Source organism: Oncorhynchus keta, chromosome 10 (assembly GCF_023373465.1).
Source record: "Oncorhynchus keta strain PuntledgeMale-10-30-2019 chromosome 10, Oket_V2, whole genome shotgun sequence".
In the NCBI taxonomy this organism is placed as follows: Eukaryota; Metazoa; Chordata; class Actinopteri; order Salmoniformes; family Salmonidae; genus Oncorhynchus; species Oncorhynchus keta.
The window spans coordinates 78,543,011-78,558,314 of NC_068430.1; the positions used below are offsets into that span (position 1 = coordinate 78,543,011).

Genomic DNA, 15,304 nt, shown 5'->3' on the forward strand with positions numbered 1-15,304 from the left:
CTCTAGAGTTTAGAAATCAATCAAATGTTGCAATGTACAAAGAATGTGATGGGGTGACCCACCTGGACCCTGTCGCCATCCACAGTTTGAGGACCACTGGTCTTGAAGAGCCTATCTGCCAACCAGGGCTGTGTGTGTAAATATATTGAAGTGTGTATCAACCCCCTCATGACCAGAGAGCAATTCCAATGGAAAAAGGACGCTCGGAAATAAATTATTAAAAAAAGAGATATTGGATTTTCATAAAAAATAAAAGTGATTTATTGGCCATACAAGTGATGATTTTAAAATACAATTTAAACGACTGCATGGGGGCTTTAATACTAAACTATTTAGAGAGAGTTTCTGAAAATGAAAGCTGTCTGTGGCGTTTCACCAAAGCTCTGATGGGGTCAACTACATGTCTACATCCACTCAAATCACACCACCCCATACCCAACTGATTAACAACCGTTTAGGTCAGCATGTCGCGCGGAAAACCGGTAAACTAGACCGGTGGTTGCGGCTGTGTGGTCACAGATTACGCTGAGCTGTCGAAATGAGGACACGGCTCGAATCTCTTGAATAAAAAACGTTCACCTCATTAGGAACACAAAGGGAAACTAATCCCCGACCCGCGCGTTTGGCAGGATTTGAGGCGTTGGTGAGCGTGAACGCACTGACATTCAAAACAGTGATTATTATGTTTGTTATTTTCATAGTACCGCACCTTGTGGATACAGTGGACATGGCAGCACTCACTCAGGCGTCAATTTCTCCTCCCGAAACGTCACTTCCACGGGATATCTGAAACTTTTCCAATGCTGCAATACCGTGGGAGTCTATGAGGCTGCGTGGGAGGGATCTCCCGTCCTAAATCAACTAGGAGGAGAAACTTTTCGGGAGTTAGGATTCTGGAGGCTACTATAGCGGCGCTCACGGTCTCATTGGACATTTGAAGGTAGTCTATTTTTCGAAAATGTTGTTTGTCTCTCGAGTCTAACACAACTAGGAAGTATTCACAATAGCCTTGTCGATTTGGTGGTTGGTTGGGTAACGAGACACCTTTTTTGGGCTCGTGAGTAGGTAAACGTTTTCACCTTTTTCGATTGTATATATTGCAAGCGATTCCGCGTCATGTAACAACGGATGGACATGCGCTTCCAATGCGAACCGATTGAATAACTTTAACCTATTCAATTACTTTTTTCTTAATTTAGTCATAAAAAGGAATAGGACAGAACATTTGGACATAGTATTGCACACATTTGGCATAGAAAACCACCCCAAAATGTGACACATCAAGAGGAAAAAGCGATAATCAAAACCCATTTGGATAAACATGTTCGAGTCAACTATCACCGTCAACTCACGGTGACTGATCCCTAAAGTGGATCCCCCTTCCCCGGTATTATTCTAGCTCGTGCGTGTCCGGTGAACGAGGAGATGAGCAAGGCGAGATGGGACAGTGTCTCAGTTCAGAACAAGACCTAACGGAGGAGGGAAAGAAGGCGAAGCTTCAGAGCGCGAAGATAGACAGGGACCTGTATGAATACGCCAAGAGGGAGATGAACGTGGTCAAAATTCTAATGCTCGGTAAGTCTATCTTTCTCTCAATTACATTCAATTCAAAGGGCTTTATTGACATGGGAACATATGTTTACATTGCCAAAGCAAGTGAAATTGGTAAACAAAAGCGAAAATAATCCATCGAAAATGAACAGGGAAACATTCCAGTCGCAAGTTTCAATGGAATAGACACATTTCAAATGTCACTCTACTCTCTCTGTATGGTGGTGGTGGTGGTAATAGTAGTTAGTGGACAATATTCCACCTTCGGTAGAAGAGTGTTTTGATGTTCTGTATTGTGCAGCCGAGTGTTCTCTGGTCAGATCCACTGGACAAACTCCTGGCCCTAAGCTAATACACTAGGCTTGCACAACACATTTGCAAGTTGAGCCTAGCCCCACACACTTCTAGCTCAAACGAGGCTATTGGAACAATAGCAACGAGCTAAAAAAGACCCATACTAGATGAAATGATTGGTTTAACAGAAACACAGTGAGGAGTTTGAAGGGGGCAGGCGTTTCCACACAATGGTCTAACATTCTTCCTGGTCAGTCACAGTGAATGAATCGCAGTGCAGATAGAGGCCAATGTGGTTTGTGTTGAGATGAACCAGAACAAGATAAATACCCAGGGCCCGGTTGCATAAAACATCTTAAGTAGCTTTTCACCCTTTATCTTTCCCTTCATTTCCCCTTTAAAGTCATTGAAAAAAGGTAGTTGCCCTCGAGGCCCCTTAAGTGCTTCATTCAGTATGGATATCAATGTAACCAGCATTCAGTAGGGATATCAATGTAAACAGCATTCAGTAGGGATATCAATGTAAACAGCATTCAGTATGGATATCCATGTAAACAGCATTCAGTATGGGTATCAAACAGCATTCAGTAGGGATATCCATGTAAACAGCATTCAGTAGGGATATCCATGTAAACAGCATTCAGTATGGATATCCATGTAAACAGCATTCAGTATGGGTATCAAACAGCATTCAGTAGGGATATCCATGTAAACAGCATTCAGTAGGGATATCCATGTAAACAGCATTCAGTATGGATATCCATGTAAACAGCATTCAGTATGGGTATCTATGTAAACAGCATTCAGTATGGATATCCATGTAAACAGCATTCAGTATGGATATCCATGTAAACAGCATTCAGTATGGGTATCAAACAGCATTCAGTAGGGATATCCATGTAAACAGCATTCAGTAGGGATATCAATGTACAGCATTCAGTATGGATATCCATGTAAACAGCATTCAGTATGGGTATCAAACAGCATTCAGTAGGGATATCCATGTAAACAGCATTCAGTAGGGATATCCATGTAAACAGCATTCAGTATGGATATCCATGTAAACAGCATTCAGTAGGGATATCCATGTAAACAGCATTCAGTAGGGATATCAATGTACAGCATTCAGTATGGATATCCATGTAAACAGCATTCAGTATGGGTATCCATGTAAACAGCATTCAGTATGGTATATCCATGTAAACAGCATTCAGTAGGGATATCCATGTAAACAGCATTCAGTAGGGATATCCATGTAAACAGCATTCAGTAGGGATATCAATGTAAACAGCATTCAGTAGGGATATCCATGTAAACAGCATTCAGCAGGGATATCAATGTAAACAGCATTCAGTAGGGATATCCATGTAAACAGCATTCAGTATGGATATCCATGTAAACAGCATTCAGTATGGGTATCAAACAGCATTCAGTAGGGATATCCATGTAAACAGCATTCAGTAGGGATATCCATGTAAACAGCATTCAGTAGGGATATCAATGTACAGCATTCAGTATGGATATCCATGTAAACAGCATTCAGTATGGGTATCCATGTAAACAGCATTCAGTAGGGATATCCATGTAAACAGCATTCAGTATGGGTATCCATGTAAACAGCATTCAGCAGGGATATCCATGTAAACAGCATTCAGTATGGATATCCATGTAAACAGCATTCAGTATGGGTATCCATGTAAACAGCATTCAGTATGGGTATCCATGTAAACAGCATTCAGTATGGGTATCCATGTAAACAGCATTCAGTATGGGTATCCATGTAAACAGCATTCAGTATGGATATCCATGTAAACAGCATTCAGTATGGATATCAATGTAAACAGCATTCAGTAGGGATATCCATGTAAACAGCATTCAGTAGGGATATCCATGTAAACAGCATTCAGTAGGGATATCAATGTAAACAGCATTCAGTAGGGATATCCATGTAAACAGCATTCAGTATGGATATCCATGTAAACGGCATTCAGTATGGGTATCCATGTAAACAGCATTCAGTATGGGTATCCATGTAAACAGCATTCAGTATGGGTATCCATGTAGCAGCATTCAGTATGGGTATCCATGTAAACAGCATTCAGTATGGGTATCCATGTAAACAGCATTCAGTATGGGTATCCATGTAAACAGCATTCAGTATGGGTATCCATGTAAACAGCATTCAGTATGGGTATCCATGTAAACAGCATTCAGTATGGGTATCCATGTAAACAGCATTCAGTATGGGTATCCATGTAAACAGCATTCAGTATGGGTATCCATGTAAACAGCATTCAGTATGGGTATCCATGTAAACAGCATTCAGCAGGGGTATCCATGTAAACAGCATTCAGCAGGGATATCAATGTAAACAGCATTCAGCAGGGATATCAATGTAAACAGCATTCAGTATGGATATCAATGTAAACAGCATTCAGTAGGGATATCAATGTAAACAGCATTCAGTATGGGTATCCATGTGAACAGCATTCAGTATGGGTATCCATGTAAACAGCATTCAGTATGGGTATCCATGTAAACAGCATTCAGTAGGGATATCCATGTAAACAGCATTCAGCAGGGATATCCATGTAAACAGCATTCAGCAGGGATATCCATGTAAACAGCATTCAGCAGGGAAATCAATGTAAACAGCATTCAGCAGGGAAATCAATGTAAACAGCATTCAGCATGGATATCCATGTAAACAGCATTCAGCAGGGAAATCAATGTAAACAGCATTCAGCAGGGAAATCAATGTAAACAGCATTCAGCAGGGAAATCAATGTAAACAGCATTCAGCAGGGAAATCAATGTAAACAGCATTCAGCAGGGAAATCAATGTAAACAGCATTCAGCATGGATATCCATGTAAACAGCATTCAGTATGGATATCAATGTAAACAGCATTCAGCAGGGATATCAATGTAAACAGCATTCAGCAGGGAAATCAATGTAAACAGCATTCAGCAGGGAAATCAATGTAAACAGCATTCAGCATGGATATCCATGTAAACAGCATTCAGTATGGATATCAATGTAAACAGCATTCAGCAGGGATATCAATGTAAACAGCATTCAGCAGGGATATCAATGTAAACAGCATTCAGCAGGGATATCAATGTAAACAGCATTCAGCAGGGATATCAATGTAAACAGCATTCAGCAGGGATATCAATGTAAACAGCATTCAGCAGGGATATCAATGTAAACAGCATTCAGCAGGGATATCAATGTAAACAGCATTCAGCAGGGGTATCCATGTAAACAGCATTCAGCATGGATATCCATGTAAACAGCATTCAGTATAAATATCAATGTAAACAGCATTCAGCAGTGATATCAATGTAAACAGCATTCAGCAGGGATATCAATGTAAACAGCATTCAGCCGGGATATCCATGTAAACAGCATTCAGTATGGGTATCAATGTAAACAGCATTCAGCAGTGATATCAATGTAAACAGCATTCAGCCGGGATATCAATGTAAACAGCATTCAGCCGGGATATCCATGTAAACAGCATTCAGTATGGGTATCCATGTAAACAGCATTCAGTATGGATATCAATGTAAACAGCATTCAGCAGTGATATCAATGTAAACAGCATTCAGCCGGGATATCCATGTAAACAGCATTCAGTATGGGTATCCATGTAAACAGCATTCAGCAGGGATATCCATGTAAACAGCATTCAGTATGGGTATCAAACAGCATTCAGTATGGATATTCATGTAAACAGCATTCAGCAGGGATATCAATGTAAACAGCATTCAGCATGGATATCCATGTAAACAGCATTCAGCATGGATATCAATGTAAACAGCACTTGTGGAAGGGAATGTTTCTTTCCTCTGCCCACCAGCTCGCTAGGTAGCTGAACAAGGGAAGGTGCACAACCCACAGCTAGCTGGCTACATACTCTATACCACAGGAGGTTGGTGGCACATTAATTCGGGAGGACGTGCTTGTGTTAATGGCTGAAGTGGAATGGTATCAAACACGTGGTGTTGTATGCACACTACCGCGCTCCACACTCACGCTCTGACTGCATTCTCCCAGGATGTTCTCTTGACTACGTTCTTGTGGGGACGAGTGTGTGGAGAAGTCATCAAACGTAACATTTAACACAGTAGGGGGAGTAATGCTTATCTCACACTGCACCACAAAGCAAATGTTTTATATCATAATTATCAGCTAGATATATGTGAGCCATAGTAATCTAGCTAGCCAGCTAGTTAAACAGGCAGAAAGGGCCTAAAACTAATGTTATGCAAGGTAGATGTAAATGTTTAGTGGGCAGCTAGCTAACTAACCATTATTTGTGGCTAGCTAGCTAGCTATTGACTTGACTATGGACTTACCCATCCACTGAACCTTCTTCCAGCCAGGACAGGGACAATAGAGAGGAATCAAGATATACGTAATTCAAAAGTTATACTTCATAACTATAAGGTAGATGTAGCTAACCAGATAGTTTAACAGGCAAAAATGACCTACAACTAATGTTATGCAAAGTAGATGTCAATTATTCGTGGCCCTTCTGCACCCTCCGCTGCTCTGGACTTCGCTTGATGTGCTAGAAATTAATAGAAACAAGTTGAGTAAAAAGTAACTCAAATGAACACTTTTTATTATCTAATGAATCAATTTGTTTCTCTGGTCTTGAACGTAGAAGTTATTTTTTGCGATCTCCAAAAATACATGTCTTTGAATACTTAAAAAAAAAAATGTTTTAATTAAGTAATTTCCATGGTAACCAGAGACTCTTTCTGTTGTACATATCTTCAAACTACCGTAAAACCCTTAAATGATGCCCTCGCCTAAAGGAATCCTTAAACAATTCCGTTAGGTATAGGAACATGATTCCTTAAGGGAAACACTCAAGATGTTTTATGCTGTCTTGTCAACTCTCCTATCTATGGTCATTGTCCAGTCACAGCACAAACTGATCTGGGACCCAGGCGTCAAGATAAAGCCATTGTCCTTGAACTTGTTGTAATACAATGTAAGAAACTATTTCTCTCTCTCGCTCTCTCGCTCTCGTCAATTCAAAGGGGTTTATTGGCATGGAAACATGTTTACATTGCCAAAGCAAGTGAAATAAACAAAAGTGAGAAGACACAAACCATGAAGAAAAAAAAAAAAAAAAAAAGAATTTAACAGTAAATATTACCCTCAAGGTTTCAAAAACAAAGAGAGACATGATAATATAACACTTGAAATGTCTCCATCCCTGCGTCTCATTCAGGAGCAGCAGAGAGTGGGAAGAGTACTCTGGTCAAACAGATGAAGATCATCCACAGCCACGGCTTTACCAAGCAAGAGCTGACCAGCTTCAAGGTACACACACACACACACACACACACACACACACACACACACACACACACACACACAGGTAATCTAAATACAGTAGAACCCTGATCAAATTGCTTGCCAGTCATTGTGTGGACGTCTGTTGTCCTGTCCACACAGACCAGGTGCTGGTTGCTACTCACTGTAGTGGAACTGGCCAGGTGAGATAGCTGATGATCATATCACTCATCTGATAAGAAGTGGAATAAGTGAGAAGGGGGGGGGGAATAAGCTGAGTGAGGGCATGGTGCCTTCTGGGGACACATCTGCATCAACTCTTCCTGTGTGTTTGTCCTAAGGTCTGGGGTTAAATAGAGGAATGTGGACAATACTGAGACACACTCACTGAACCACCGACTCTCTCGGTCTCCCTCCCTCTTTTCCCACCAACTTTCCCTTTCTTCCATTCCTCTTTATTCTCCTTCTCACTTAGATGTTTACTCCTCTTCATTGCTCCCTTGCTCACTCCTCTCATTCCCTCCCCTCTCTCACTCCTCTTCTCCCCTCTCTCACTCCTCTTCTCCCCCTCTCTCTCTCCTCTTCTCCCCTCTCTCTCTCTCCTCTTCTCCCCTCTCTCTCTCTCCTCTCCTCCCCTCTCTCTCACTCCTCTCCTCCCCTCTCTCACTCCTCTCCTCCCCTCTCTCACTCCTCTCCTCCCCTCTCTCACTCCTCTCCTCCCCTCTCTCACTCCTCTCCTCCCCTCTTTCACTCCTCTCCTCCCCTCTCTCACTCCTCTCCTCCCCCTCTCTCCTCTCCTCCCCCTCCTCCTCTCCTCCCCTCCCCTCCTCCCCCCTCCCCCTCCCCTCCCCTCCCCTCCCCTCCCCTCCCCTCCCCTCCCCTCCCCTCCCCCTCCCTCTCCTCTCCTCTCCTCTCCTCTCCTCTCCTCTCCTCCTCTCCTCTCCTCTCCTCTCCTCTCCTCTCCTCTCCTCTCCTCTCCTCTCCCCCCCTCCCCTCTCCTCTCCTCTCCTCTCCTCTCCTCTTCTCTCCCTCTCTCCTCTCCTTCCTTCCTTTCCCTCCCCTCCCCCCTCTCCTCTCCTTCCCTCTATCCTTCCCTCACTCTGACTTCTCTATAATGTAGCAACATAATGAACAAGTGTTGAGAGGAATGACCTGTTTTTTTAAAGGGTGAGCATTTTGATGGCTACCAGTTTACTAACAGGTGTGCAGCAGCAAGAATGTTCAATTATGAGAGGAATTTGGTTTGAGTTATTAGTGCGTCATACACGTTTGTGTGTGTGTGCTAATATTATTTTCTAGACTTGGAGTATTCTTGCTCTGAATCGGTCCTTGGCAGCTGTCTGTTGTCATGTTACACCGGAACACACACACACACACACACCGGATAGACTCTGATATGCCAGATGAAGGTCCTGGGTGGTGATGTGTGAAGGTCATGGCCTTTCCCTCTTTCTCATAAAAGTCAGATTATCCAAGACTCACTCCACCATCACTGCCCCATCAGTCCCCCATCAGTCCCCCATCAGTCCCCATCAGTCCCCCATCAGTCCCCCATCAGTTCCCCATCAGTCCCCCTTTCATCTAAAGAGACAAGTTTGGTAACGTGAAAACTATGGTAACTTTAACACCATGGTAACTTTAACACCATGGTAACTTTAACACCATGGTAACTTTAACACCATGGTAACTTTAACACCATGGTAACTTTAACACCATGGTAACTTTAACACCATGGTAACTTTAACACCATGGTAACTTTAACACTCTCTTCCAGTGGAATAAATCACATGCTGCCTCACTGCCCTATCTATATGCCTTCCCCTTCCCTGAACCAACAAAAACATACACACCCTGCGTTCTCTCTTACGTACACACACTCGCACTCACTCACTCACTCACTCACTCACTCACTCACTCACTCACTCACTCACTCACTCACTCACTCACTCACTCACTCACTCACTCACCCCGCCTTCCCCTGTCCTGTCCCGACTATGCCCTGTACAGCAGATCTCTGCTCTAGGCCTGCTGCAGACTGGTAGACTCTTTGATTAACCACATTCTGTAGCAGGAAGCATCCCAAATGGCACCCTATTCCCTACGTAGTGCACTACTTTAGACCGGAGCCCAAATGGCACCCTATTCCCTACGTAGTGCACTACTTTAGGCCAGAGCCCAAATGGCACCCTATTCCCTGCGTAGTGCACTACTTTAGACCAGAGCCCACAGGGCACCTTATTCCCTATATAGGAAATAGGGTGCCATTTGGGACGCACTCCTTTCTCTGTCCCATCGATGGGCATGTGTTGTAGCACTGTAACAAGATAGACCGATGTGGATGGGTGCGTGCTCTCTCTGCGGTCTCCTGAAGTCCACGATCGGCTGCTTCGTTTTGTTGACGTTGAGGGAGAGGTTAATTCCCTGGCACCACTAAATGTGGTTGTTGGTGCTTTCAGTTTTGTGTGGATGTTGCCATCTATCCAGGGTTTTTGGTTTGGATAAACTCTGATCCTCACAGTGGGAACAGCATCATCTATGCACTTCCCTGATTAACTCAGTCACTGAGTTAGTGTATACGTCGATGCTATTCTCAGAGGCAACACGGAACATATCGTCCACATGACCAAAACAATCCTGAAGAATAGATTCTGATTGGTCAGACCAATGTTAAACAGTCCTTATCAACAGGGTACTTCCTGTTGTAAGTTTCTGCCTATAGGAGGGGAAGAACAGAATGTTGGCATGATCTGATTTGCCGAGGGCCTTGTAGCTGTCCCGGAAGGGGGAGTAGCAATGGTCAGAGTTCTCAATGAGCGAATAGCGCAGGAGATGTTGATGAAGCTTCCGTAAATAAATCTATCCAGGATATGCGGTTTCCAGTTCACACAAAGTCCAGTGTATTTTCTTGAAAGCCGTCAGTGTCTGCCTGAGGGTTGGAATCTACACGGCCGTGACGATGACCGAAGAGAATTCTCTCGGGAGGTAATGCCACCGGTATTTGATGGAGAGGTATTACAAATCGGGAGAACAAAAGGACTTCCTGTACGTTACCTTAATCACACCATGAGTAGTTAATTGTGAAACATACACCTCCCCATTTCTTTTTGCCGGAGAGTTCTTTCTGTCCGTCCGTGATGTACGGAGAACCCCGCTTGCTGTATGGACAGGGACGGTATACGCGGAGAGAGCCATAATTCCGCGAAAGAGAGTAAGTTTTTGTCCTTGATGTCTCGAATGAGATCCTCGCCCTGAGCTTGTCTACTTTATTGTCCAGGGACTGAACATTAGTGAGTAATATACTCGGAAGTGGTGGGTGGTAATGCACGCCTCCTGAGTCCTGTAGGGAATAATACAAGAAACGTTCTGTGGAAATAATGTAAGAAATACCACACAAAAAAACAATACTGCAAAGTTGGTTCAGAACTAGGAACAAGGCGACCATGTCTGTTGGTGCCATCTTGAACTCCAGTGGAGATGGTGAGAATCTTCCAAGTTCCCTCGGCGTGCACATCACTGATAACCCTCTCTCCTTCCTTCCTTCCTTCCTTCCCTCCCCCTCTCTCCTCACATCACTGACAACCCTCTCTCCTTCCTTCCTTCCCTCCCCCTCTCTCCTTCCCTCCCCCTCTCTCCTCACATCACTGACAACCCTCTCTCCTTCCTTCCTTCCCTCCCCCTCTCTCCTTCCCTCTCTCCTCACATCACTGACAACCCTCTCTCCTTCCTTCCTTCCCTCTCTCCTCCCCTTCCCTCCCCCTCTCCTTCCCTCCCCCTCTCTCCTCACATCACTGACAACCCTCTCTCCTTCCTTCCTTCCCTCCCCCTCTCTCCTTCCCTCCCCCTCTCTCCTCACATCACTGACAACCCTCTCTCCTTCCTTCCTTCCCTCCCCCTCTCCTTCCCTCCCCTCTCTCCTTACATCACTGACAACCCTCTCTCCTTCCTTCCTTCCCTCCCCCTCTCTCCTTCCCTCCCCCTCTCTCCTCACATCACTGACAACCCTCTCTCCTTCCTTCCTTCCCTCCCTCTCTCTCCTTCCCTCCCCCTCTCTCCTCACATCACTGACAACCCTCTCTCCTTCCTTCCTTCCCTCCCCCTCTCTCCTTCCCTCCCCCTCTCTCCTCACATCACTGACAACCCTCTCTCCTTCCTTCCTTCCCTCCCCCCCTCTCCTTCCCTCCCCTCTCTCCTTCCCTCCCCCTCTCTCCTTCCCTCTCTCCTTCCCTCCCCCTCTCTCCTTCCCTCCCCCTCTCTCCTTCCCTTCCCTCCCCTCTCTCCTTCCCTCCCCTCTCTCCTTCCCTCCCCCTCTCTCCTTCCCCCCTCCTTCCCTCCCCCCCTCTCCTTCCCTCCCCCCTCTCCTTCCCTCCCCTCTCTCCTTCCCTCCCCTCTCTCCTTCCCTCCCCCCTCTCTCCTTCCCTCCCCCTCTCTCCTTCCCTCCCCTCTCTCCTTCCTTCCTTCCCTCCCCCTCTCCTTCCCTCCCCCCTCTCTCCTTCCCTCCCCCTCTCTCCTTCCCTCCCCCTCTCTCCTTCCCTCCCCCTCTCTCCTTCCCTCCCCCTCTCTCCTTCCTTCCTTCCCTCCCCCCTCTCCTTCCCTCCCCCCTCTCCTTCCCTCCTTCCCTCCCCTCTCTCCTTCCCTCCCCCTCTCCTTCCCCTTCCTTCCCTCCCCCTCTCTCCTTCCCTCCCCCCTCTCCTTCCCTCCCCCTCTCTCCTTCCCTCCCCCTCTCTCCTTCCCTCCCCCCTCCCCTCCTTCCCTCCCCCTCTCTCCTTCCCTCCCCCTCTCTCCTTCCCTCCCCCTCTCTCCTTCCCTCCCCCCCCCCCTTCCCTCCCCCTCTCTCCTTCCCTCCCCCTCTCTCCTTCCCTCCCCCTCTCTCCTTCCCTCCCCCTCTCTCCTTCCCTCCCCCTCTCTCCTTCCCTCCCCCCCTCTCCTTCCCTCCCCCTCTCTCCTTCCCTCCCCCTCTCTCCTTCCCTCCCCCTCTCTCCTTCCCTCCTTCCCTCCCCCCTCTCCTTCCCTCCCCCTCTCTCCTTCCCTCCCCCCTCTCCTTCCCTCCCCCTCTCTCCTTCCCTCCCCCTCTCTCCTTCCCTCCCCCTCTCTCCTTCCCTCCCCCTCTCTCCTTCCCTCCCCCTCTCTCCTTCCCTCCTTCCTTCCCTCCCCCTCTCCTTCCCTCCCCCTCTCTCCTTCCCTCCCCCTCTCTCCTTCCCTCCCCCTCTCTCCTTCCCTCCCCCTCTCTCCTTCCTTCCTTCCCTCCCCCCTCTCCTTCCCTCCCCCCTCTCTCCTTCCTTCCCCTCCCCCCCCTCTCCTTCCCTCCCCCCTCTCCTTCCCTCCCCCTCTCTCCTTCCCTCCCCCCTCTCCTTCCCTCCCCCTCTCCTTCCCTCCCCTCTCTCCTTCCTTCCTTCCCTCCCCCCTCTCCTTCCCTCCCCCCTCTCCTTCCCTCCCCCTCTCTCCTTCCCTCCCCCCTCTCCTTCCCTCCCCCTCTCTCCTTCCTTCCCTCCCCCTCTCTCCTTCCCTCCCCCTCTCTCCTTCCCTCCCCCTCTCTCCTCTCTCCTCCCCTTCCCTCCCCCTCTCTCCTCACATCACTGACAACCTGAAATGGTCCATCCATTGAAGAAGGCGCAACAGCGAGGCTGAAGAAATTCGGCTTGGCCCCTGAGAGCTTTCTGTCGGGCTGTATCATTACCTGGTACGACAATTGCACCGTTTGCAACCGCAGGCCTTTCCAGAGTTAGAGGTCGACCGATTAATCAGAATGGCCGATTAATTAGGGCCGATTTCAAGTTTTTATAACGACCGGAAATCTGTAATTTTGGACACTGATTTTAAAATTAAAATAATATGTTTTTTTACACATTTTATTTCATCTTTATTTAACTAGGCAAGTCCGTTAAGAACACATTCTTATTTTCAATGACGGCCTAGGAACTGTGGGTTAACTGCCTTGTTCAGGGGCAAAACGACAGATTTTTTACCTTGTCAGCTCGGGAATTACGGTGTTCCTTACGGTTAACGAGTCCAATGCTCTAACCACCTGCCTCACGAGGAGCCCGTCTGTTACGTGAATGCAGTAAGAAGCCAAGTTAAGTTGCTAGCGAGCATTAAACTTAATCAATCATAATCACAAGTTATAACTTTCACATGGTGTGATGATATTACTAGTTTATCCAGCGTGTCCTGCGTTGTATATAAACGATGCGGTGCGCATTCGCGAAAAAGGACTGTCGTTGCTCCAATGTGAACCTAACCATAAACATCAATGCCTTTCTTAAAATCAATATACAGAAGTATATCTTCTTAAACCTGCATATTTAGCTAAAACGAAATCCATGTTAGCAGGCAATACTAACCGGGTGAAATTGTGTCATTTCTCTTGCGTTCATTGCACGCAGAGTCAGGGTATATGCAACAGTTTGGGCCGCCTGGCTCGTTGTGAACTAATTTGCCAGAATTGTACGTAATTATGACATAACATTGAAGGTTGTGCAATGTAACAGGAATATTTAGACTGAGGGTTGCCACCCGTTAGGTAAAATACGGAACGGTCCCGTATTTCACTGAAAGAATAAACGTCTTGTTTTCGAGATGATAGTTTCTGGATTCGACCATATTAATGTCCTAAGGCTCATATTTCTGTGTGTTTTTATGTTTACGTCTATGATTTGATAGAGCAGTCTGACTGAGCGATGGTAGACACCAGCAGGCTCTAAAGCATTCATTCAAACAGCACTTTCATGCGATTTGCCAGCAGCTCTGCTGTTTATGACTTCAAGCCTATCAGCTCCCGAGATCAGGCTGGTGTAACGATGTGATGTGAAATGGCTAGCTAGTTAGCAGGGTGCGCGCTAATAGCGTTTCAAACGTCACTCGCTCTGAGACTTGGAGTAGTTGTTCCCCTTGCTCTGCATGGCTAACGCTGCTTCGAGGGTGGCTGTTGTCATTGTGTTCCTGGTTCGAGCCCAGGTAAAAGCGAGGAGAGATACCGAAGCTATACTGTTACACTGGCAATACTAAAGTGCCATTCAATAGTCAATGGTATATGAAATACAAATGGTATAGAGAGAAATAGTCCGATAATTCCTACACTGCTCAAAAAAATAAAGGGAACACTTAAACAACACAATGTAACTCCAAGTCAATCACACTTCTGTGAAAACAAACTGTCCACTTAGGAAGCAACACTGATTGACAATAAATTTCACATGCTGTTGTGCAAATGGAATAGACAAAAGGTGGAAATTATAGGCAATTAGCAAGACACCCCCAGTGACCACAGACCACTTCTCAGTTCCTATGCTTTCTGGCTGATGTTTTGGTCACTTTTGAATGCTGGTGGTGCTTTCACTCTAGTGGTAGCATGAGACTGAGTCTACAACCCACACAAGTGGCTCAGGTAGTGCAGCTCATCCAGGATGGCACATCAATGCAAGCTGTGGCAAGAAGGTTTGCTGTGTCTGTCAGCGTGGTGTCCAGAGCATAGAGGCGCTACCAGGAGACAGGCCAGTACATCAGGAGACGTGGAGGAGGCCGTAGGAGGGCAACAACCCAGCAGCAGGACCGCTACCTCCGCCTTTGTGCAAGGAGGAGCAGGAGGAGCACTACCAGAGCCCTGGAAAATGACCTCCAGCAGGCCACAAATGTGCATGTGTCTGCTCAAACGGTCAGAAACAGACTCCATGAGGGTGGTATGAGGGCCCGACGTCCACAGGTGGGGGTTGTGCTTACAGCCCAACACCGTGCAGGACGTTTGGCATTTGCCAGCGAACACCAAGATTGGCAAATTCGCCACTGGTGAAAGCAGGTTCACACTGAGCACATGTGACAGAGTCTGGAGACGCCGTGGAGAACGTTCTTCTGCCTGCAACATCCTCCAGCATGACCGGTTTGGCAGTGGGTCAGTCATGGTGTGGGGTGGCATTTCTTTGGGGGGCTGCACAGCCCTCCATGTGCTCGCCAGAGGTAGCCTGACTGCCATTAGGTACCGAGATGAGATCCTCAGACCCCTTGTGAGACCATATGCTGGTGCGGTTGGCACTGGTTTCCTCCCAATGCAAGACAATGCTAGACCTCATGTGGCTGGAGTGTGTCAGCAGTTCCTGCAAGAGGAAGGCATTGATGCTATGGACTGGCCCGCCCGTTCCCCAGACCTGAATCC

The 15,304-nt window shown here is 46.7% G+C and overlaps 1 protein-coding gene across 50 annotated transcripts in view; it reads left to right on the forward strand.

Moving 5' to 3' along the window:
- Positions 1 to 309: 309 nt before the first annotated feature.
- gnav1 (guanine nucleotide binding protein (G protein) alpha v1) overlaps positions 310 to 15,304 on the forward strand; it is a 56,788-nt gene continuing 41,793 nt past the window's right edge. For all 50 annotated transcript variants that reach the window (XM_052528847.1, XM_052528849.1, XM_052528850.1 and 47 more), the window contains exons 1-2: positions 310 to 1,575; positions 7,097 to 7,188. In XM_052528847.1, coding sequence (XP_052384807.1) covers positions 1,440 to 1,575; positions 7,097 to 7,188 — 228 coding nt within the window. In that variant the 5' untranslated portion in view covers positions 310 to 1,439. The remainder of the gene's footprint in view (positions 1,576 to 7,096; positions 7,189 to 15,304) is intronic.